Genomic DNA, 22426 nt, shown 5'->3' with positions numbered 1-22426 from the left:
GCTGCTAATACGGAACTACTTCATGGGCGACTTTTGGCTGGCTAATCCAAGCGTCTACAACTGTTCAGAATTGCTAATCGATGGTGCGAGGAGCCATGTTGTGCATGTATCGGCTAGCAATCGTCGTCTGTGTAGCAACGCTAGTACTTCCTCTATAAACAAATATAAAAGCATGTATCATTACTTTAGTGATCTAAATGCTTTTATATTTATTTACGAAGGGAAGAGTACGATAAAGAACATAGACAGCAACGCTAGTACTTCCTCTATAAACAAATATAAAAGCATGTATCATTACTTTAGTGATCTAAATGCTTTTATATTTATTTACGGAGGAGAGAGTACGATAAAGAACATAGACCTGATATGACAATGGGAATGGGGAGCCCAAATCAGGGGGGAACGAGAAACACATTGCTGGCGCAGCTCTGCTCATATGTCCCTCATAGCACATGTTTACGGCTATAAGAGTTGCTTTGGTTATACTTACAATTCTAGTGCACATTTGGTTCTACAATAATGAATCTGCAGACATATACAATCTCCAGCCGCCACAAATATTTCCCTTGTTTCCCAGTAACTTGAATATTTTTAGCCTCTTAGGACGAAGTAGACAACAGATCCTTCGGAAATTCACAAGTCAGCCAAGAACATAGTAAGACAAGGGGAAAATATCAGAAATAAAGAGAGGAAGACTATATGAGAGACCTTTGTTTGGGGTGGTTGACCCAAGCAGCAGACCGTGGCACACACAGAGCTGGATCCTCTAACATTCGAAGGGAAGTCAGGTAAGCTACAGCAATCTGACTTCCCTTCAGGCTGAGCCCATGAACAGTGCCTCATTTCAATTTTCAAAAGACAGGTTTTCATTCCTAATAGATCAATTTCAATTCGTGACATACCAAGTTCAATTTTAGAAGACTCATTCAATTTTTGAAATACTCATTTCACTCTTTTCAAAAGAACTATTTCAATTTCATAAGCTCCCCAACTTTCTGTCTTTTTTACACAAGAAGAACACTGTAGCTCTGTGACATCCCTTGAGCATGTTAGAGGATCCGGCTCCGGCACACACTGGCAGGGGAGCTCCGGTAGGAACAGACAAGCTCCATCTTAGGCTACAATACTGAGCATTAAACAAGCATACCCTCAATCCAGTGCGTACAGATCAATTCTGGTTGAGTGTAACAGACCAGATGAGAAGGAGAAATATATGTAGATATGGATTACAAATCTTCAATCTCACACCATATGCTTAGTTAGTCAAAGAATGGATTACAAAACCTCAGAAAACATATGTATCTCCCTTTCCACCAATGATATCCAGAAATCTAACTAAAGCCATACTTCAGTATGTGGTAAGAGACACTGATGTAGCACAGAGCTACAAAACCCTTCCTGGGAGAAGTTAATCGATCTGCTCAAGTAGGGGGTGCAACTTCAATACACCAAGAGCATCCAGTTGTGCTCACTTGCCTAGCAGCTAGACTGTTTTAGAATGTCCAGGGATATCAATTGATTTAAAAAAAAAAATCTAAAGAGACCAAGCTGTAAATTGGGGCTCAGATGGAGGTTCACCGATTCATGTTCCTTTTATCTCCTTATAAAATGTATATGGCCTACACTTTTGTTGCTTCATCCATGAGGTATAACTGAACTACCAAGATAAATAGCCCATTATAAGCAACAATCCATCAACTTAGGGTATAGTGTTAAAAACAAGAAAATGAAGTGCATGCAGATACTTCTGTGCTCTGTGCAACAGGAGCCTGGAGTCATCGGTGCACTTGTTCTGGGAATGCCCGTTCGCCAAGGAGATCTGGACACAAGTGGCGTCATGGAGGGGGTGCGAGGCACTCAAACCGGATGTGCAGGGGAGGTCCACGACGGAGATCATCAGCTGCATGGTAGACAGGGCGGCCCCAGGAACACGAAGGGGGACGAAGACGATGCTGGCCATGACTCTCTGGCGCGTCTGGCTGCAGAGAAACGGCTGCACATTCAGAGAGAAGACCCCAAGCTCCACGGAAGTGATAAATGAAATCAGGAGCGACTTAGAGCAATGGCGACTCGCCGGAGCTAAATGCCTAGCGCCCCCGTTCGGGGACCTGACGTGAGTAGTAGAGATATTGTGCAGAGAAATAGAGGACGCCCCCTCTATTCTCCCTTCGATCGTTCTTGGGCGTAAATTTTCCCTGTCTTTGTCCCCTTGGACGAAAACTTTTTGTAATCTCCCCCTGCTAAATTAATGAAAAGCCAGCGGCACGCTGGATCTTTCAAAAAAAAAGTGCATGCCTTGATTTATTACCAAAAGTCGGCTAGCCAAAGTTTTGGCAAGCCAATATTTGGCAAAACCAGAACTTGCCAACATTGACAACTTGGCTAAAGGTTACCACAAAATTTTGTTGGCCAATCAACTTGCCTTCCGGGTGGAGTGGTGGACAGCACGAAGGTTGATGTCGCCAGCCCGGGTTTGAGTCCCTCTTCCCCTATACAAGAATAACATAGGGATGAGTCTCTCCTCTGTTCTCATTCTTTTTAAACATGGCATGCCAAATATTGGCATCAAACCAAGCACACGCTACAAATGCAACAGACAGTGGAATCAAGATTCGAGAAATACTAAAGCTCCGTCAATTAATTTGGATAGGAGGGAGTACCAAATTCTGGTAATAAAATGGAGTGAATATCAGGCAAAAAGGAGGTAACTAAAGCTCAACAACAAATGTCAGAGAGATACTAAAAGAACAAGCTTAAAAGATAGCCGTTACCTTTGATAATTTTACTTATCCGCCAATTTTGGCTTATGGGGCAAAACTAGGAGATGACCATGCCATGCATATAAATGTTCCACTATGGATACTCCAAGTTATGTTACACAACATCGAACCATTCTATTAAAAACATGTGTAACGTATCAGAGTACAGTCAAAGCATCTTCTTTCCATGTTATGCAAATATACAGTGCAACTATTGTTTTATGTTTGCTAAGCCGAGACTTGGCGACTTGCACAAGAGTACTTAGACACGTCAGAGCTACAATAAGAAGCAGAATCAAACTGTTCTCGTACAATTTCATATAAGAAACCTTCACGGATTAATGCCCATGTGTACATAACAGGACAATTACACCCCACCTAAGGATCATAAGTTCATAACCTTCATACAATTTTAGCAATGTAACAGGTCCAACAGCCAAATTCCTTTACTTTACCTACTCAGAAACTAGTACATCCCAACATATCAACAGAAGAGATAGTACACTGTACCTTATCTAAAACATCCACAATAACACCACTTATGAATTATGAAAATGGCGTTTTTACCAATCACAGAAGAAAACGAATGCGATCAATGCACAAGAACACTTAAAACACCTCACCGCTACAATGAAGCAAAATTGAACTGTTTCCTGCAATTTCATATAAAAAGACCTTCATAGATCATTACCCATGTATACATAACAGGACAAGTACACCCCACTAAGGATCATAACCTTGATACAATTAGCAATCCTACAAGCCCAATAACCAAATTCCTTAACTTTAAACTACTCACCAACTCCATGGCAACACATCATCTAAAGAGATACTACACTGAACTTCATCTAAAATGTTCCACCATAACACAGTTCTGAGTTATGAAGCAGAGATTTTTAGCCATTCACATAAGAAAGAAACGCGATCAGAACATCGGAGAACAAAAGAGATGACCACATCTGAATCCCTTCCCATTTGAATCTCCACCATATCAGCATTCACCTCTGCAAGAAGACAAGCGCATCTTCAGAGCCAAATCAAAGAAAAGAACCGAATTGCGACAAGAAGTCAAACGATCCCTTGTTCCTTACCTCACTCGATCTTGTACGAGTCCGGCGTCAAATCCACTAGGGACAATCCAGGGCACAGCGACTGCAATTCCAACAATAACAACAACAAAAACTCGAATAAGACGCCAAATTCAAACACCGAAAACTTGAGAATTACAAACGCAGGTCCGATCCTTACGTCGAGCTGGCGCTGCACCGGGCGAGAGCGCTTCTTGGGCCGGCGCGGGGGTCGCGTACCGCGGAAGAAGGCAAAGTCCTGGGCGATCTCCTCCTTGGACAGCACGATGGAAAACCCCCGCTTCTTGGTCTGCGCAGGCCGCGCCGGCGCGTGCTCCGCCGCAGCATCGGCCGCGGCCTCCGGCCCGACCGCACCGGGTGCGGCAGTGGCGGAGCGGCGGGTGCGGAGGTTCCAGGGCCGCTGAGGGGGGCGCTGGGGCAAACCGCCTCCGGCACCGCCATCCGTGGAGCGACGGGCCTTCTCCTTGTCCGGGGACGGGGTGTGCGGAGGCGGAGGCGGAGGCGCCGAGGCGGGGTCCTTGGAGCATCGGAGGAGGCGGTGCGTGCCCCAGCTGAGCGTGGGGAAGGAGAAGCTGTGGAGCCGCCTGCGGTGCGGCTGCGCGGGAACAGGGGCGTCCGAGGGAGACGGCGAGAGGTTGGCGACGCGGCGGCGGTCGTGGTCGTCGTCTGCTGCGGCGGCCATGGAGACCATAGGAGGGAGGGGCAGTCGGGTAGCGCGTCGGGGAGGAGAGGAGGGAGGGAAAGAAGGGGGCGGAAGGAAGCGAGAAAGACGAGACGGGGGGATGAGGACTAGGGAGAAAGAAAGGTGGGATTTTTAAAACCGGGAAAGGCCAGTTTCTACCCCTGCCTTGGGATTTCGTCTGCGGGGCTCCTTCCAGAATTGCGTGTGCGTTGGACGTCTGGGCCTCCCTCGCCTTTGGTGTGTCGCGCGCCTGATCGGTGTGGCGCGAGCGGGCGGCGGTCGCCTTCCTCCCCTTCTCTCTCTCTCTGTCTCGCCCCGTCGGGTGAGGGGGCTACGGAGGAAACGGACGTGGTGTCATCACGTGTTCGCGGGTAGCGGCGGGTCGAGCCGCCGCCATCAGACGTAACGCCGGGGGCCCAGGCACCCAGCCCGTTCTGGCTCTATCGGCGCCTCTTTCGGTCTTTTCGATGTGCAAGACTTTTATTTTTCTTTGGCGGCGAGATGTGCAAGACTTTTATTTTTCTTTGGCGGCGAGATGTGCACAACGAAAAAATGGGATGAAAACATGAGATAATGATTAGGATGAAAGTGGTATCCCAACTCATGAGAGAGTTCAAATCCTAAATTTGACATTGCTGCTTGCATTATTCCTAAATGTATTTCAGACTTCCGGTGATGCTCGTTCATTGAGAGTAGACTTTTTGTCGACTGCGCGGTGCCTATGATGACTTCGTAAAATCTCAAGATGCTATGTTAACCCAGTCTTTCAAAAATATGCATGCGTGTGTTCATAGGGGTGAGTGCGACTTTGATTGTACTGGGTTAAAAAGACACGCATTAGGGCAACTCCAAGCGGGAGACCCAAATGGACACAAAATCTGTTCGTTTTTTGTCCATCCGAGTCGTCAAACGGACATGTGGGCACGGATGGTGCACCCAACGGTGCTACCCCATTTGAAATGGACATGTCCTAGCCCCTTCATCGTCGGAGGAGAAATGTTGTCGGACACAACAAGCACTGCCAGGAACTGCACGGGTAGGAGAGGTCTCTTGAGAGGATCTCGCCGGTGCCTTGCTCTTGCTCGTGCCAACGGGGACCGAGGTGGAGCGCCACGGGGAGGCCACTGCTCAGCAACACACCCACGACATGGATCCATCACGCGGGCGCCACCTACGGCAGCCTCAGCTCGTTAATGGTGGTGGCCTCTTGGAACGGCGCCACGGTGGGAGGAGGATGACGAAAGCGACTGGACGTGTTGGGCGGGGAGGGCGGCGCCCCAGCGGCTGCATGCTGCATGGGCAGTTCCCCGGCGCGCGTGTGGTGATGCTCCAGACGCGGAGGGCGGGGACACAGGGTGGGTGGGTGCATATTCCGAAGAGGTTATTGAAAACCAATTTTTTTAAGAACAAGATTCGGAAAAAAGAAATATAAAACCTTTTGAGTTTTGTTGATGGGTCGTTAGAGAAGTTGAAAGTGATTCTCAAAATAAAAAAAAACCTTGTAATCAAGGAATGTAAAAAATGCACAAAATTGAAAAATATTATGGAATGGCCATAAATCTCGCTTTATGTCTTTTAACATCTGTGATCTAGAAATGCAGTTTTAAGAGCATCTGCGGCCGGGCGTTCCAAACCGGCCTCAAACGCCTGGGTGGTCCACCCGGTCACTGACCGTTCACGAAATTTCGACCAACACAAGCGCCTCAAATGGGTCTCAAATGCCCGGGCTGACCGGCACCTCTCATATCCAGCCCAAATATGGAGCGGATATGGGGCGCTTGGGCGCGCCCACCACGTCGGACCCGACAGCCCGACCCCACCGCAAATTGCATCAATGTAACATCCCAATTTTCAATTTGGATGTTATACATAGGACATCATATGCATATCATATTTTTATTTGCATTTGGTTGTGCTCCTAAAAATCTTAAGCAACTCAAGGACCCAAGGAGAGAGTTGGAGGTTTCACAAATTTTCATGTTTGAACTTATTTCAAATTTGAAAAGAGGATCGATTTGATTTTAAATATTTCCTCTCCAATTATTTCTAATAACAAAAATAAATGAGAGAAGATAAAATAACTTCTTCAACAAGAGAGAAATATAGGAGAAGAAATTTTAAAATCAAATTATTATTTTATTTGATATTATATTTGAATTAGAAAAATATGCATTTTTGAAAATTGCATTTTAGGCCAGAAAAATGTTCATCTTGTCCTAAATATTAGGTTTGGACGGTGAAAATTGTTTCTGGTATTTTTAGAATATTTTTTATATTTTATTAGGATTTTATACGCGGCGGAATTTATTTTTAAAAAATCTCCTGGGCCGGCCCAGCCGACCTGGGCCAAAGCCCAGCGCGCCACCGCCTCGCTCGGCCCGCGCCCGAGCCGGAGTCCGGCCGGTGCCCGGCTTCGCCGTCGCCGTGTCCGAGCGGGACACCACCCGCCGTCGCCCCCTACCCAAGCAAGCACCACCCGGCCCCTTTATAAGCCGGAGCCCCCCCGCCGCCGCCTCCCATGCCGCCAGCCACCGCGCGCCGCCGACGTCGCCCGCCGACGCCGTCGTCGGAGCCCCACCTCGCCTCGCCGACGGCGCCGGATCCCGCCGCCCCGCCATTGACCTCGCCGCCGCGGTTGACCGGTAAAAACCGTTCGGTTTATTTTTTCGGTTTAATTAGATCATTTTTTAGGTTAACTAGTGAACGTTCACCCGATTAGTTCTTTTAACAAACGAATTCGTTCGTTAGTTTCTGTTAGCGAACGTTCATTCGTTAGTTTTTTATTTTTATTTTAATTTTCGGCCAGGGACCTATCCGCGAATACTTTTATCATAGATTAGTCCCTGAACTTCAAATCCTCGCTACTTTTTGCTCGTTTGTCCAAATTCAGTGAAACCAACGCCAAAATCTTCGTCTTGTTCCCCTATTTCCAGTTAATCAACTTGAACATGGTTTTGACAATTTAAAATTTGGTTTCAAGCAGATTTGAATTCAAACTTCTTTTGATCGTAATTTTGAGTTTCGTGACTCTGATTCGATTGATTCTTTTTGCAAATCGAAGCTCTTCTCTTGAACTTTCAGCTTAAATCTTTTCTCTTGAGTTTTACCTTTGCATATTGTGCTTGAGTGCTTATGTATGCTATTGTTTGTTCACGATAGAGTTTCCGGAGAGCGAGGCTTGCTACTACGAATCTCTAGGGTTTTCTGATCGTTATCAAGGCAAGTAACACTTTGATCATATCCCTTATTACCCAATTTTTATGCATTAGTTTCAACCCTCATACATTGCATGAGTAGGACTTAGTTTAAGATGTGGGTATTGGGAAGTAGTTGATGAGGTAGGAACCTATTGTCTTTTATTTCAAACCCTGGGTGTTACTACGTTATGTTTATACTGCCATGCTATGCTCTGGTACGTCCATTTTGCATCATGCTTTTATATCGATATTTATTGCATTATGGGCTGTTATTACACATTATGTCACAATACTTATGCCTATTCTCTCTTATTTTACAAGGTTTACATAAAGAGGGAGAATGCCGGCAGCTGGAATTCTGGGCTGGAAAAGGAGCAAATATTAGAGACCTATTCTGCACAACTCCAAAAGTCCTGAAACTCCACTGAAGTTATTTTTGGAAATAATAAAAATACTGAGCGAAGAAAATACCAGAGGGGACCCACACCCTGGCCACGAGGGTGGGAGGCGCGCCCTACCCCCCTGGGCGCGCCCCCTGCCTCGTGGGCCCCCTGGTAGCCCTCCGGTGCCCATCTTCTGCTATATGAAGTATTTCGTCCGAGAAAAAATCATAAGCAAGCTTTCGGGACGAGACTCCGCCGCCACGAGGCGGAACCTTGGCGGAACCAATCTAGGGCTCTGGCGGAGTTGTTCTGCCGGGGACACTTCCCTCCGGGAGGGGGAAATCATCGCCATCGTCATCACCAACGCTCCTCTCATTGGGAGGGGGCTAATCTCCATCAACATCTTCACCAGCACCATCTCCTCTCAAACCCTAGCTTATCTCTTGTATCCAATCTTTGTCTCATAGCCTGGGATTGGTACCTGTAGGTTGCTAGTAGTGTTGATTACTCCTTGTAGCTGATGCTAGTTGGTTTACTTGGTGGAAGATCATATGTTCAGATCCATTATGCATATTAATACCCCTCTGATTATGAACATGAATATGCTTTGTGAGTAGTTACGTTTGTTCCTGAGGACATGGGAGAAGTCTTGCTATTAGTAGTCATGTGAATTTGGTATTCGTTCGATATTTTGATGAGATGTATGTTGTCTCTCCTCTAGTGGTGTCATGTGAACGTCGACTACATGACACTTCACCATTGTTTGGGCCTAGAGGAAGGCATTGGGAAGTAATAAGTAGATGATGGGTTGCTAGAGTGACAGAAGCTTAAACCCTAGTTTATGTGTTGCTTCGTAAGGGGCTGATTTGGATCCATATGTTTCATGATGGGCTAGCAGATGTAGGGGATTGTAGGTGTACCGGCCTATCTATCGGTTAAGGGGACCTCTTCGGAAAGACTGTGTCTCGGTCATCCGTCTCTCAAACATCATGTAGTGCGAGAAATCCAATGAAGGCGATCGAGTCTTGTGGGGAAAAGTGCGCAAACCTCTGCAGAGTGTACAAACTAATCATGGTTAGTCGTGTCCCCGGTTATGGACATCTTGAGTATCTGGTACTTGAATTATTGATTTGATCTCAACACTTTACTTAATTAATTTGTTGGGTTATAACTATTATTTTGGGATTGAGTTGGAGGAACCTTCTCAATGTTTTCAACAAACTTTGTAGTTAAATAAAATTTATTCCTTTGTTGTAGGAAAAAAACTAGCTTTATGCAAATGATAACCATAGAGCCTCCACCAGCCATATATATGCATGTAGTGATAGCTGTTATTTGTTCATTGCTCTATAGTGTTATCTTGCTAGCATATTCCATGTGCTGACCTACACAGGCTGCAACGTATTATGTTGCAGAGTTTTCAGATGAAGAGTAAGGTGCGCTAGGTCGTTGTCATGCACTCAGTTTTGCCGTGGAGTTGGATGGACTCTTCTACCTTCGAAGCTTCTGCTGTTATCTTATTTAGATGGCCTTCAGCCATATTATTGTAATAAGTTCTCTCTTGAGGCATTCGATGTAATAAGTGTGCGATTGAACTCTGTTATAAATCCTCGAGTACTGTGTGTGTCAGCAATACCGATCCAGGGATGACACTTAAGCACAGAGACTTGACCATCTGAGGTCGGGTCGCTACAACCAAATTCACCCTCGGACCTTCCAGATCAATTTTCTCTCTCCTCTCTTCTTCCCCCTTCGTGTTGTCCGTCTCGCAGCTCCGCCATCGCGCATGCTTCACAACCGTTCCTAACCTGTACGCCGCCAGCTCCGACAGGGCAATCCTCTCTCCTGTCCTCTCCGCGGGGGACACTATCGCCGGCCCGGACACCACCGCGGTACGCCCGGCAACTCACTGGCTCCGCCTTGCGCTTGATGTGTTTGACACATTGTCTGGCTAGATTTTTTGTGATTTCATTAGGGAAAACGGTAGATTCCGATGCTTGATCGGACGAGGAGTATGGACCGACGGAGCTTGATCAAATGATTCAAGATGAGTTCGTCGATTCCTCAGATTCGGACGAAGAAGTGGACATGATCATGCTCCTGAGCATGTAAGAGGAAATGGATCGGCAAGTGGAGCATATTCTCAACTTCAAGGGCTCAATCAAAGGGAGAAGAGTGATCAATCGAGATAGGGTGTCTGGAGCTCGGGTACTGCAGAGGGACTACTCTTCTCCGAAGCCGACTTTCCTCGATGATCCATGGTTTCGCCGCTGTTTTCGCATGCAGAAACCATTGTTTTGCGCATTGTGGAGGTAGTGGAGGCACATTGTAAGTTGTGGGAATTGCACGATGTATTACTTAGGTGCAATCGCACGTATATATGATGTACAACGATGGACCACGACCTCAACTATACAAGGAAAACTAGGAGGTGGGCCCAATACACAATATGCACAAAACATATACTCAACACCTCCCACAGTCGAAGCGGCGCCATTGCTGACGCAAAGACTGGACCAGAACTCCTCGAATGACGCCGTAGACAAGGCCTTGGTCATAATATCTGCAAATTGTTGGGAAGTAGGAACGTGTAGAACACGAATATGGCCGAGAGCCACCTGTTCCCGAACAAAATGAATATCAAACTCAATACGCTTGGTACGACGATGATGAACCGGGTTGGTGGAGAGGTAGACCGCCGAGACGTTGTCGCAGTAGACCACCATGGCTCGGTCGACAGGACATGAGAGCTCCTGGAGCAGCTAGCGAAGCAACGAACACTCGGCGACGACACTAGCCACAGCGCGATACTCAGCCCCAGCACTGGAACAAGAAACCGTAGGCTGTCGCTTCGACGACCACGAGATGAGTGAGGATCCAAGGAAGACACAGTAGCCTGAGGTGGAGCGACGAGTATCGGGGCAGCCAGCCCAGTCGGCATCGGAGTAGGCGGTGAGGACGGTGTCGGTGGAGGCGTGAAGCATGACGCCGAGGTCCATAGTGCCACAAACATAGCGGAGAATCCGCTTGACGGCGGCCCAATGAACATCCTGAGGAGCATGCATGTGAAGACACACCTACTGAACTGCATACTGGATCTTCGGTCGAGTCAGAGTGAGGTACTGAAGAGCCCCAATGATACACCAGTAAAAAGCAGCATCCGAAGCAGGGGAACCATCCGTGGCAAAGAGCTTGGCCTTCGTATCAACGGGCGTGGTGGCGGGCTTGAAACTAAGCATGCCAGTGCGATCCAGGAGCTCATGAGTGTACTTCCGCTGGTGAAGGAAGAAGCCATCCGGACGACGCACCACCTCAACACCGAGGAAGTAGTGCAAAGGACCCAAGTCCTTGATGGAAAACTCAGCGCGAAGACGGGCAGTGAGCTGACTGAGAAGACCAGCCGTACATGCCGTCAGGATGATGTCGTGTCGGAGCCCTGGTGATAGAAGAAGAGCGATGCGTCCGAGTGGGTAGAGCGAAACCCGAGCTGGTGCAGAAACGCCGCGATGCACTGGTACCAAGCGCGAGGAGCCCGCTTGAGTCCGTACAAGGACCGCAAGAGCAGACACACGTGGTCGGGATGTGCCGGATCAACAAACCCCGTGGGCTGCTGGCAGAAGACCTGCTCCTCGAGGTGACCATGAAGGAAGGCGTTGGAGACGTCCATCTGGTGTACCGGCCAGGCACGGGAGCCCGCAAGGTGGAGAACCGTGCAGATCGTCCCGTGCTTAACAACCGGAGCGAAGGTGTCGGTGAAGTCGAGCCATCATGTTACCAGAAACCACGAACAATCCAGCGCACTTTATAGCGGTCAAGGGTACCATCAGGACGGAGCTTGTGTTTGAACACCCACTTCCCGTTAATCACGTTAGCATGCCAGGGACGGGGAACAAGCTGCCACGTCCGGTTGCGCAGCAAGGCATCAAACTCCTATTGCGTCGCAGCCATCCAGAGCGGGTCACGAAGAGCAGCTCGAACGGAGGACGGCAAAGGCGACGACATAGAGGTGGATGCCGTGTGGACGTACTCGTTCGAAGCATAGCGCGAGCTTGGGCGAAAAACGCCCGTACGGGCACGAGTGACCGGACCGACCGCGGGTGGTGAGTCAGCAGCCACCGGTGAAGAGGCATGAGAGGGGGCGACGAAGCCGCGGTTGAAGACGGGGCCGTGAGATCCCGGTCCGTGGGCGGGACCGACCTGCTGGACGACGAGGCCGCGGGCAAAGGTGGCGCCGAGGGCGCCAGGGCCGCGGTCGAAGGGGGCACCGCGGGAACCGACGACGATGGAGCGGCGGAGGGTGGCTCAGACATCGCGCCGACATAAGAGGCCTCGGGGGCTGCCGCGTCGGAGGGCGGCGATGAGGTAGACGCCGAACCGGAAGGTGGCGTCACGGTGGTGCCGGTGTTGGACCTGGAGGCGGCCGGCGTCGGGTGGCGCGCCTCAAAGCCAGGGGCGGGCCAAGGGTGGCGCACGAGTGCCCCGGGCGAGACGCCGATGGTCCACATCGTCAGCGACGGGAGGGACAGCCGGAGGTACCTGCTGAAACGGAACACATGCTCATCAAAGTAAACATGCCGGGAGGTGAACACTCAATGGGAGACGCCCTTAGAGTTGGAAGGGTAGCCGATGAAGATGCATGCAACAGAACATGGTGCAAGCTTATGAGGAGAAGTGTCAGCAGTGCTAGGATAACAAAGACACCCAAAAATACGCAAACCATAATAAGAAGGTGGCGTACCAGAGAGGAGGTGGTGAGGTGCGTAGTTCCACCGTGGGCGACAAGGCCAGAGGTTAAGGAGCAGTGATGCAGTAGCAAGTGCATCCGGCCAAAAGCGAGCACATTAGCGTGAAATAGGAGCATGTGAATGCAGTCGTTCAGAGTGCGAAGGACGCGTTCAGCTCGACTGTTCTGCTTCGTAAAGGTTAGGGGTCCGCTTCGTAAAGGTTAGGGTGCCATCCGGACGACGCACCACCTCAACACCGAGGAAATAGTGCAAAGGACCCAACTCCATGATGGCAAACTCAGCGCGAAGACGGGCAGTGAGCTGACTGAGAAGACCAGCAGTACATGCCATCAGGATGATGTCGTCGACATAAAGGAGCAAGTATGCAGTGTCGGAGCCCTGGTGATAGACGAAGAGCGATGCGTCCGAGCGGGTAGAGCGAAACCCGAGCTGGTGCAGAAACGCCGCAATGCGCTGGTACCAAGCGCGAGGAACATGCTTGAGTCCGTACAAGGACCGCAAGAGCAGACACACGTGGTCGGGATGTGTCGGATCAATAAACCCCGTGGGCTGCTGGCAGAAGACCTGCTCCTCAAGGTGACCATGAAGGAAGGCGTTGGAGACGTCCATATGGTGTTCCGACCAGGCACGGGAGACCGCAAGGTGGAGAACCGTGCAGATCATCCTGTGCTTAACAACCAAAGCGAAGGTGTCGGTGAAGTCGATGCCAGCACGTTACCGAAAACCACGAACAACCCAGCACGCTTTATAGCGGTCAAGGGTACCATCAGGACGGAGCTTGTGTTTGAAGACCCACTTCCCGGTAATCACGTTAGCATGCCAGGGACGGAGAACAAGCTGCCATGTCCAGTTGCGCAGCAAGGCATCAAACTTCTCTAGCGTCGCAGCCATCCAGAGTGGGTCACGAAGAGCAGCTTGAACGGAGGACGGCAAAGGCGACGGCGTAGAGGTGGATGCCGTGTGGACGTACTCGTCCGAAGCATAGCGCGAGCTCGGGCGAAAAAATGCCCGTACGGGCACGAGTGACCGGACCGACCGCGGGTGGTGAGTCAGCGGCCACCGGTGAAGAGGCGCGAGAGGGGGCGATGAAGCCGCGGTCGAAGACGGGGCCGCGAGAGCCCGATCCGTGGGCGGGACCGACCTGCTGGATGACGAGGCCGCGGGCAAAGGCGGCGCCGAGGTCGCCGGGGCCACAGACGCCAGGGCCGCAGTCGAAGGGGGCACCGCGGGAACCGGCGGTGATGGAGCGGCGGAGGGTGGCTCAGACATCGCGCCGGCAGAAGAGGCCTCGGGGGCCACCGCGTCGGAGGGCGGCGGTGAGGTTGACGCCAAACCGGAAGGTGGCGTCACGGTGGTGCCAGTGTTGGACCCGGAGGCAGCCGGTGTCGGGTGGCGCACCTCAAAGTCAGGGGCGGGCCAAGGGTGGTGCGCGAGTGCCCCGGGCGAGACGCCGATGGTCCACATCGTCAGCGACGGGAGGGACAGCCGGAGGTACCCGCTGAAACGGAAACACATGCTCATCAAAGTAAACATGCCGGAAGGTGAACACTCAATGGGAGACGGGATCATAGCACCGATAGCCCTTAGAGTTGGAAGGGTAGGCGATGAAGATGCATGCAACAGAACATGGTGCAAGCTTATGAGGAGAAGTGTCGGAAGTGCTAGGATAACAAAGACACCCAAAAATACGCAAACCATCATAAGAAGGTGGCGTACCAAAAAGGAGGTGGCGAGGTGCGTAGTTCCACCGCGGGCAACAGGGCCGAAGGTGAAGGAGCAGTGATGCAGTAGCAAGTGCATCCGGCTAGAAGCGAGCACATTAGCGTGAAACAGGAGCGTGCGAATGCAGTCGTTCAGAGTGCAAAGGACGCGTTCAACTCGACCGTTCTGCTGTGAAGTATACGGGCAAGTGAGACGAAAAATTGTGCCATGGTGCGACAAAAAAGTGTGGAAAGCAAGGTTGTCGAACTCTTTTCCATTGTCAGTCTGAAGAGCAAGAACGGGACGGCCAAACTGCATGCTGACATAGGAGTAAAAAGCCGTCAGAGTGGAAAGTGCATCCGAGTTTCGTCGCAAAGGACAAGTTGTAAGGGCATATTTCTCCCTATGTTGTTTTGGTGATTGATGACAATGCATTTGCGGACTAATCTTGTGCATTGAGCATTTCAGATATCTCATGTCTAGACACAAGACGATTTGGTGCCACTCGGAGCCTATCGAAGACGGCGTTTCTCTATGTTTCTTTTCGATGGATTTGAGTCGTAAGAAAGCCGTACTATTAAGAGGGGGTCCGCTTCGGAAAGGTTAGGGTGGAATCAACACGTACACATCTGTTCCTTTGCACCACCTTTCCTTCGCTTCATTGGAGCACTGGTCGTTTTGCCTTGTCTTTGCAAAGATGAAGGCCTCCAAGTGCTACTGTTCTGTGGCATGCGGTAGTACTGCTCAAGGGAGCAGTAGTACCGCAGTGGCCCACGGTAGTACCACCCAGGGCCGCGGTAGTACCATGTTGTGCGGTAGTACCGCTCCTAGCGAGCGGTAGTACCGTGGCCTCTAGCCCAGAACGCTGGCATGCGCGGAAGTAGGGGTGGAAGTAATTTTTTACTTTTGCACCCTACGCGGTAGTATCGCTCCCTGTGAGTTGTATTACCGTGCCGGATTTTCGCACAGACCGAAACTCAGCGGAAGTAGCCACGGATGTAATTTTATTAGTCTGTGCCTTCCCAGCCCAGATTGAACCCTGCCTTGTGGTAGTACCGCAAGGGCATGCGGTAGTACCGCTCCGGCGGTTCCACCGCTCATTGCTATACTCAACAGGGCCTCGTATGGCCCCTGCCGCGCCAGCGGTAGTACCGCACTGGCTAGCGGTAGTACCGCATGCCTTTGCAGTAGTACCGTGTGTATGTGCGGTAGTACCGCATGTCGCGGGCTGAATAAGTGGGTAACAGTTGGATCTTTCCTCCTACTATATAAGGGGGGCCTTCTTCCCCAAGTTGACCACCTCTTCCCTCCACAAGCTCCATTGTTTCTCAAAGCTCCATTTTTGCCCGATCTCTCTCCCTAGCCAATCAAACTTGTTGATTTTCTAGGGATTGGTTGAGAAGGCCCCGATCTACACTTTCACCAAGAGAAATTTGATTCCCCACACTAGTCCCTTGCGGATCTTGTTACTCTTGGGTGTTTGAGCACCCTAGACGGTTGAGGTCACTGCGGAGCCATATTCCATTGTGGTGAAGCTTAGTGGTGTCGTTGGGAGCCTCCAATTAAGTTGTGGTGATTGCCCCAACCATTTTTGTAAAGGTTCGGTCGCCGCCTCCAATGGCACCAATAGTGGAATCACGGCATCTCGCATTGTGTGAGGGCGTGAGGAGAATACGGTGGCCCTACACTATTGCAGGATGCTGCTAACGCGACACTACGATCAGAGACCCTTCGACAAAACTGTGTGCAATGCAATAATCGCAAACGGTGGTGTAAAAAACCCGTCAAAAAGGTGCAAAACGTTTGCGATGGAGGATGCATCAAAGACGGTTCAGATTTTGGTTGCGTGTGCGATGCATGGCATACGGTTCAGTTCAATTAACTGTTTGCGATGATGAGGAACAAAAGAAACGGGCACCCAGATGAAGGTGTGTGCGATATACAACATACGGTTCACTCGGATGAATTGTTTGTGATTAGGCAACACAAAAGAAACGGTCAGCCAGATCAAGGTGTGTGCAATATACGACATATGGTTCAATCGGATAAACTGTTTGCTTTGGGCCAAGTGAACAGAAACGGTTCAATATAACAAGATGTGTGTTATACGCGGCAAAGAGGTCTGTAATCAGAAATGTGTGCGAAGACTGATAATAACACAGACGATTGCTGCTAATAAGTCATGTTTGTTGTTGGCAAACTCTTGGTGGTATACATTTGTCAGCGATTGATGAAATCATCACCGACGGGTTCCCCAGTATGCTCCGTGTGCGATGTCATTGCACACAGAACAACAACATATGTACTTATAACTTATAAGGACTTGATTCCATAAATAGATTGAACATCCAATTACATATGTGGCTAGTACACACATAACCTTTGCACACACCAAAGTACGTTCCAAAATGCCTAGGAAACTCAAACAATGTATTAAAAGGCAAAACGAACTATGAATAATTGCATATTTTTAGGATGACGCTACTATAGTTGCATGTTGCCTCTGTAAAATAAATCAAGGCAGGAAGAGACAGCGTATGTCGTTTCACACACATAGGTGACAAGGTCCCTCTCGGAACCATGAGCCTTTTTGAGAGAAGCTCTGGTTTGTAAGAAGTTTGTACCAAAACTTGTCCCAAATTGGACTAATTTTTTACCACAGCATGATGTTGCTATGTCATAACACCATGCCAAGTTTCATAATTTTGAGGCGAGTTTTGGATTTACAATAATTTTAAAACCAGGTTTCTCAATGTTTACTGTCGAGTCGGCACCGCCCTGGATATGATTTTTCCTCGTGGGTCCCAAATGACAAATCCAAATTTGTCACTACCACGCAGCTTTTCTTATTAAGAATTACAGCCCATTTGGTGTGCTAGCTGAAAATAAGTTTGTGGGTGCTGGTGGGCGCTAAGAACTTGCGGTTCTGTAATGAACAAAGATCTCAAGGATCCGCGAGAGTGAGGGTCTTTCCCTATGTTGTGACTGCTTATAATATTTATGTCTTAATTAAAGAAATGGCAAGCCATTGGCCGAGTATGAAAGAAAATGTGGGTCAAACCCTAGTTGAAAAGGGCAACAATGTCTGACTCCAGCTTACTAAAGGTACAAAAGCACAAGGATTAATTGTTCATCAGGATTACACATAACCCAGATTGAATAGGACAATGACATCTAACTGAACCAAAGTTTTTGACAGTTACAATCAAATGGATCAGTCTGATCCATAAAATCAAGATCCCAGTACAATAATTCTACTGCTCCATGATGACCACAAGCTCTTGTAAATAGAAGCCGAACACAATCAGAAGCCCTTAGGTCCACCTAAAACTTATTTTTATGCTCTTCAACACTAGCAGCCGTGAGTAATTTCTTGTTGAAAAACTTAATCCTCACGGACAATAGTGCCCTCGCATTCAACATGAAGAATCTGACAAAGCTAGTGTTTGCACTGTTGGATGAATATCGTTCCAGCGTTACTGTCTTCAAACGAATGTCATGAGATCTGAGAAAATCCCCGTGCTTCATCAACCATCGATTGGTTATACCTTTTTCTCCATGTGTTGTTTCCTAAATAGAGATGAAGATTGAAAACAGTTAATGTCTAAAAAAGATTATGTTGAAAGAGTGATAGCTGAACGATTAATTATACTACATTATATATGGGCTTTCGATGTGCGTGAAATCATCACCTTTATATACAAATTCTCCAGACATGGGAAGCATTGCAGCAAGGCAATAATGATGTCGAGATCAAAACACCACATACTGATATATAAGGTCTTGACAGAATCCACCACCACTGATAGGATGGACAAGCACTTCATTGAGCATAGAATATAATATTAGCACGGAAAGTGTACTCCAAGATGATACTTAACTTATGCGCACAAATGAAAAATGCAAATTACAAAAGTGTACGTGAATAATATACAGTACCATAGTAGGTGTGGAGGCAAACACCATCTCGAACCATTTAAACGGATCACGAATTGCACCCAAGGTCTCCAGTTTAGGCGCAGAGACCACATTTATTTGCTTAGGTTTATAACAACAATCAAGGACCAACCTTTGAAGTGAAGGGGCATCTTCGATGATGAGCTCCTATCCTTCAAAACTAATTCCAATGCTTACAAGGTGAGGCGACTTTATTTTGAGACAAGGGATATCTATTCCTGCTCCAAAAACAAGCACCAAACGCTCGAGTGCAGGGCAGCTGGAGTGGATGATGATATGTAGTGAGGCCTCTGACAGATGAACCAACACAAGCGCAAGTTTTTTCAGCAGTGGCAGTCGAAGCATTTGTACCAGATTGTCTGCTAGATGGCACCGGGTCAAGGTGGCGGTGCAGAGAGAGGAGGAAAACCATGAGATGGGCATCGGTGGTGAGGGCACAGATGCAGCTATTGGTGGTAACCTATCGCTGTAGTAATGGTAGAACTCAAGCTGCTGGAGTTTATCGAATTTACGGGATGCCAGCCAGGCGGCCACCATGCAGGGTATGTCTAGCAGGTAGCATGGCGGGATGCAGATGCGTTGAACGGAGCCCCCGTGGGAGGAGATGATGGCTCCGGGGAGTTCAGAATCATCATCGACAGATAGCTGATGACAGTCGAGATTAAGAGGCGCGGTGCGCCACCGAGATGCGAGGACTTGTGTGCAGCAGCCATCCTTGGTGGGGAGAAGGGAGATGATCTCCCCAAGGATGTCGTCCGGGAGATCACTAATGCGGTCCGTCGGAGATTCTACTGGTTCCTCAAGTCCAGGGGGGCGCTTCTGGCCGCACAGCCGGGTCCAAGATCTACATCCGGCGGCGGCGCTAGACGGAGCCTCATCTGTGTACATACCAATCTGAAAGAAAAAAATGGCATAACATGTAGGACATTCGAAATCAATTCTCAAGATCAGGAAGAAAAAAGGCACAAACATATATGTAGGTGACTGACCGGTTTTCCGTCGGAGTCGCAGTTGTTGCTGGAGTTGCTGTTGACCTCCGGCTCCGGTTGGGGGGGGGGCACGACGGCGCCGATGAATTCAAGGTCATGTTGCTGCCCGCGCGAGACCTCGTCGGCGGCGACGGAAACCTCTGTGGCCTGCTTGACGCGTTGTGCGGGTGCTTCACCAGCCCCGGCGTCGCCACTCCCTCCGATGGTGCGCTTCGGTGGCATCATCATACACTCCGGAGTCTAGTCGTCGGTGACCACTGTGGACCGGGGGTGCAGCCGCCTATTATGGCCGGCGGCTCGGGCGCGCAATTAATAAGGACCAGTGGGAGCGAGGCAGGCTGCGGTCAAAAGTTGTCTCGCCTCCCGGTGAGCCTGCGCGGTGGACGTCTGCCATTCCTACCATCATTTCACACAGCTACTCGCACGCCTCCCCATCAATACACACACCTGCACGCACGCCTCCCGGTATGCCTGCGTGGCGGACTGCTCGCATGCGTCCCGTCAACTGACGCCTGCTCACACGACACACGGGGCGTGTGGCAGCTGATAACCCACAAGTATAGGGGATGGCAACAGTTTTCGAGGGTAAAGTATCCAACCCAAATTTATTGATTCGATACAAGGGGAGCCAAAGAATATTCTCAAGTATTAGCAGCTGAGTTGTCGAATTCAACCACACCTGGATAACTTAATATCTGCAGCAAAGTATTTAGTAGCAAAGTAGTATGGAAGTAACGGTAACGGTGGCAAAGGTAACAGTAGCAGCTTTGTAGTAATTGTAACAGTGGCAACGGTAAAGTAACTAAGTAAAGGTCAATATGTGAAAAGCTCGTAGGCATTGGCTCAGTGATGGATAATTATGTCGGATGCGATTCCTCATGCAATAGTTATAACATAGGGTGACACAGAACTAGCTCCAATTCATCAATGTAATGTAGGCATGTATTCCGAATATAGTCATACGTGCTTACGGAAAAGAACTTGCATGACATCTTTTGTCCTACCCTCCCGTGGCAGTGGGGTCCTATTGGAAACTAAGGGATATTAAGGCCTCCTTTTAATAGAGTACCGGACCAAAGCATTAACACTTAGTGAATACATGAACTCCTCAAACTACAGTCATCACCGGGAGTGGTCCCGATTATTGTCACTTCGGGGTTACTGGATCATAACACATAGTAGGTGACTAATGACTTGCAAGATAGGATAAAGAACTCACATATATTCATGAAAATATAATAGGTTCAGATCTTAATTCATGGCACTCGGGCCCTAGTGACAAGCATTAAGCATAGCAAAGTCATAGCAACATCAATCTCAGAACATAATGGATACTAGGGATCAAACCCTAACAAAACTAACTCGATTACATGATAAATATCATCCAACCCATCACCGTCCAGCAAGCCTACGATGGAATTACTCACGCACGGCGGTGAGCATCAAGAAATTGGTGATGGAGGAAGGTTGATGATGACGACGGTGGCGGAATCCCCTCTCCGGAGCCCCGAACGGACTCCAGATCATCCCTCCTGAGAGAGATTAGGGCTTGGCGGCGGCTCCGTATCGTAAAACGCATTGAATCCATCTCTCTGTTTTTTCTCCGCGAACGTGAATATATAGAGTTGGAGTTGAAGTCGGTGGAGCCTCAGGGGGCCCACGAGACAGGGGGCGCGCCCAGGGGGTAGGCGCGCCCCCACCCACGTGGAGAGGGTGTGGGCCCCCTAGTGTTGATTCTTTCGCCAGTTTTTTTTATTTATTCCAAAAATATTCTCCGTGAAGTTTCAGGTCATTCCGAGAACTTTTATTTCTGCACAAAAATAACACCATGGCAATTCTGCTGAAAACAACGTCAGTTCGGGTTAGTTCCATTCAAATCATGCAAGTTAGAGTCCAAAACAAGGGCAAAAGTGTTTGGAAAAGTAGATACGATGGAGACGTATCAACTCCCCCAAGCTTAAACCTTTGCTTGTCCTCAAGCAATTCAGTTGAGAAACTGAAAGTGATAAAGAAAAACTTTTACAAACTCTGTTTGCTCTTGTTGTTGCAAATATGTAAAGCCATCATTCAAGTTTTCAGCAAAGATTATGAACTAACCATATTCACAATAACATTTAGGTCTCATATTTACTGATATCAATGGCATAATCAACTAGCGAGCAATAATAATAAATCTCGGATGACAACACTTTCTCAAAACAACCATAATATGATATAACGACATGGTATCTCGCTAGCCCTTTCTGAGACCGCAAAACATAAATGCGCAGCACCTCTGAAGATCAAGGACTAACTAAACATTGTAATTCATGGTAAAAGAGATCCAGTCATACTCAATGTAAATTAATAGTAATGGATACAAATGACAGCGGTGCTCTCCAACTGGTGCTTTTTAATAAGAGGATGATGAATCAACATAAAAGTAAATAGACAGGCCCTTCGCAGAGGGAAGCAGGGATTTGTAGAGGTGCCAGAGCTCGATTTTTGAAATAGAGATAAATAATATTTTGAGTGGCATACTTTCATTGTCAACATAACAACCGAGAGATCTCGATATCTTCCATGCTACACATTATAGGCGGTTCCCAAGCAGAATGGTAAAGTTTATACTCCCCCACCACCAACAAGCATCAATCCATGGCTTGCCCGAAACAACGGGTGCCTCCAACTAACAGCAGTCCTGGGGGAGTTTTGTTTGCAATTATTTTGACTTGGTTTGAGCATGGGACTGGGCATCCCGGTGACCAGCCATTTTCTCGTGAGTGAGGAGCGGAGTCCACTCCTCTTGAGAATAACCCGCCTATCATGGAAGATACAGACAACCCTAGTTGATACATGAGCTATTCGAGCATACAAAACAGAATTTCATTTGATGGTTTAGAGTTTGGCACATACAAATTTACTTGGAACGGCAGGTAGATACCG

General features: G+C 48.6%; 1 protein-coding gene across 1 annotated transcript; it reads right to left on the bottom strand.

The window, feature by feature from the left end:
- Positions 1-3418: 3418 nt before the first annotated feature.
- Positions 3419-4720, bottom strand: LOC109732391 (uncharacterized). The gene is made up of 3 exons (XM_020291567.4): positions 4008-4720; positions 3851-3911; positions 3419-3763 (listed from the first exon to the last, which is right to left on the bottom strand). Exons 1-2 carry the CDS (start codon positions 4536-4538, stop codon positions 3852-3854), a joined length of 591 nt encoding a protein of 196 aa, XP_020147156.1. The 5' UTR covers positions 4539-4720; the 3' UTR covers positions 3419-3763; position 3851.
- Between the last annotated feature and the right edge of the window lie 17706 nt (positions 4721-22426).

Source organism: Aegilops tauschii, chromosome 3 (genome assembly GCF_002575655.3).
Source record: "Aegilops tauschii subsp. strangulata cultivar AL8/78 chromosome 3, Aet v6.0, whole genome shotgun sequence".
Lineage (NCBI taxonomy): Eukaryota > Viridiplantae > Streptophyta > Magnoliopsida > Poales > Poaceae > Aegilops > Aegilops tauschii.
Note: the sequence above shows the minus strand (reverse complement) of the source record. Positions and strands in the feature narration are given on the sequence as shown.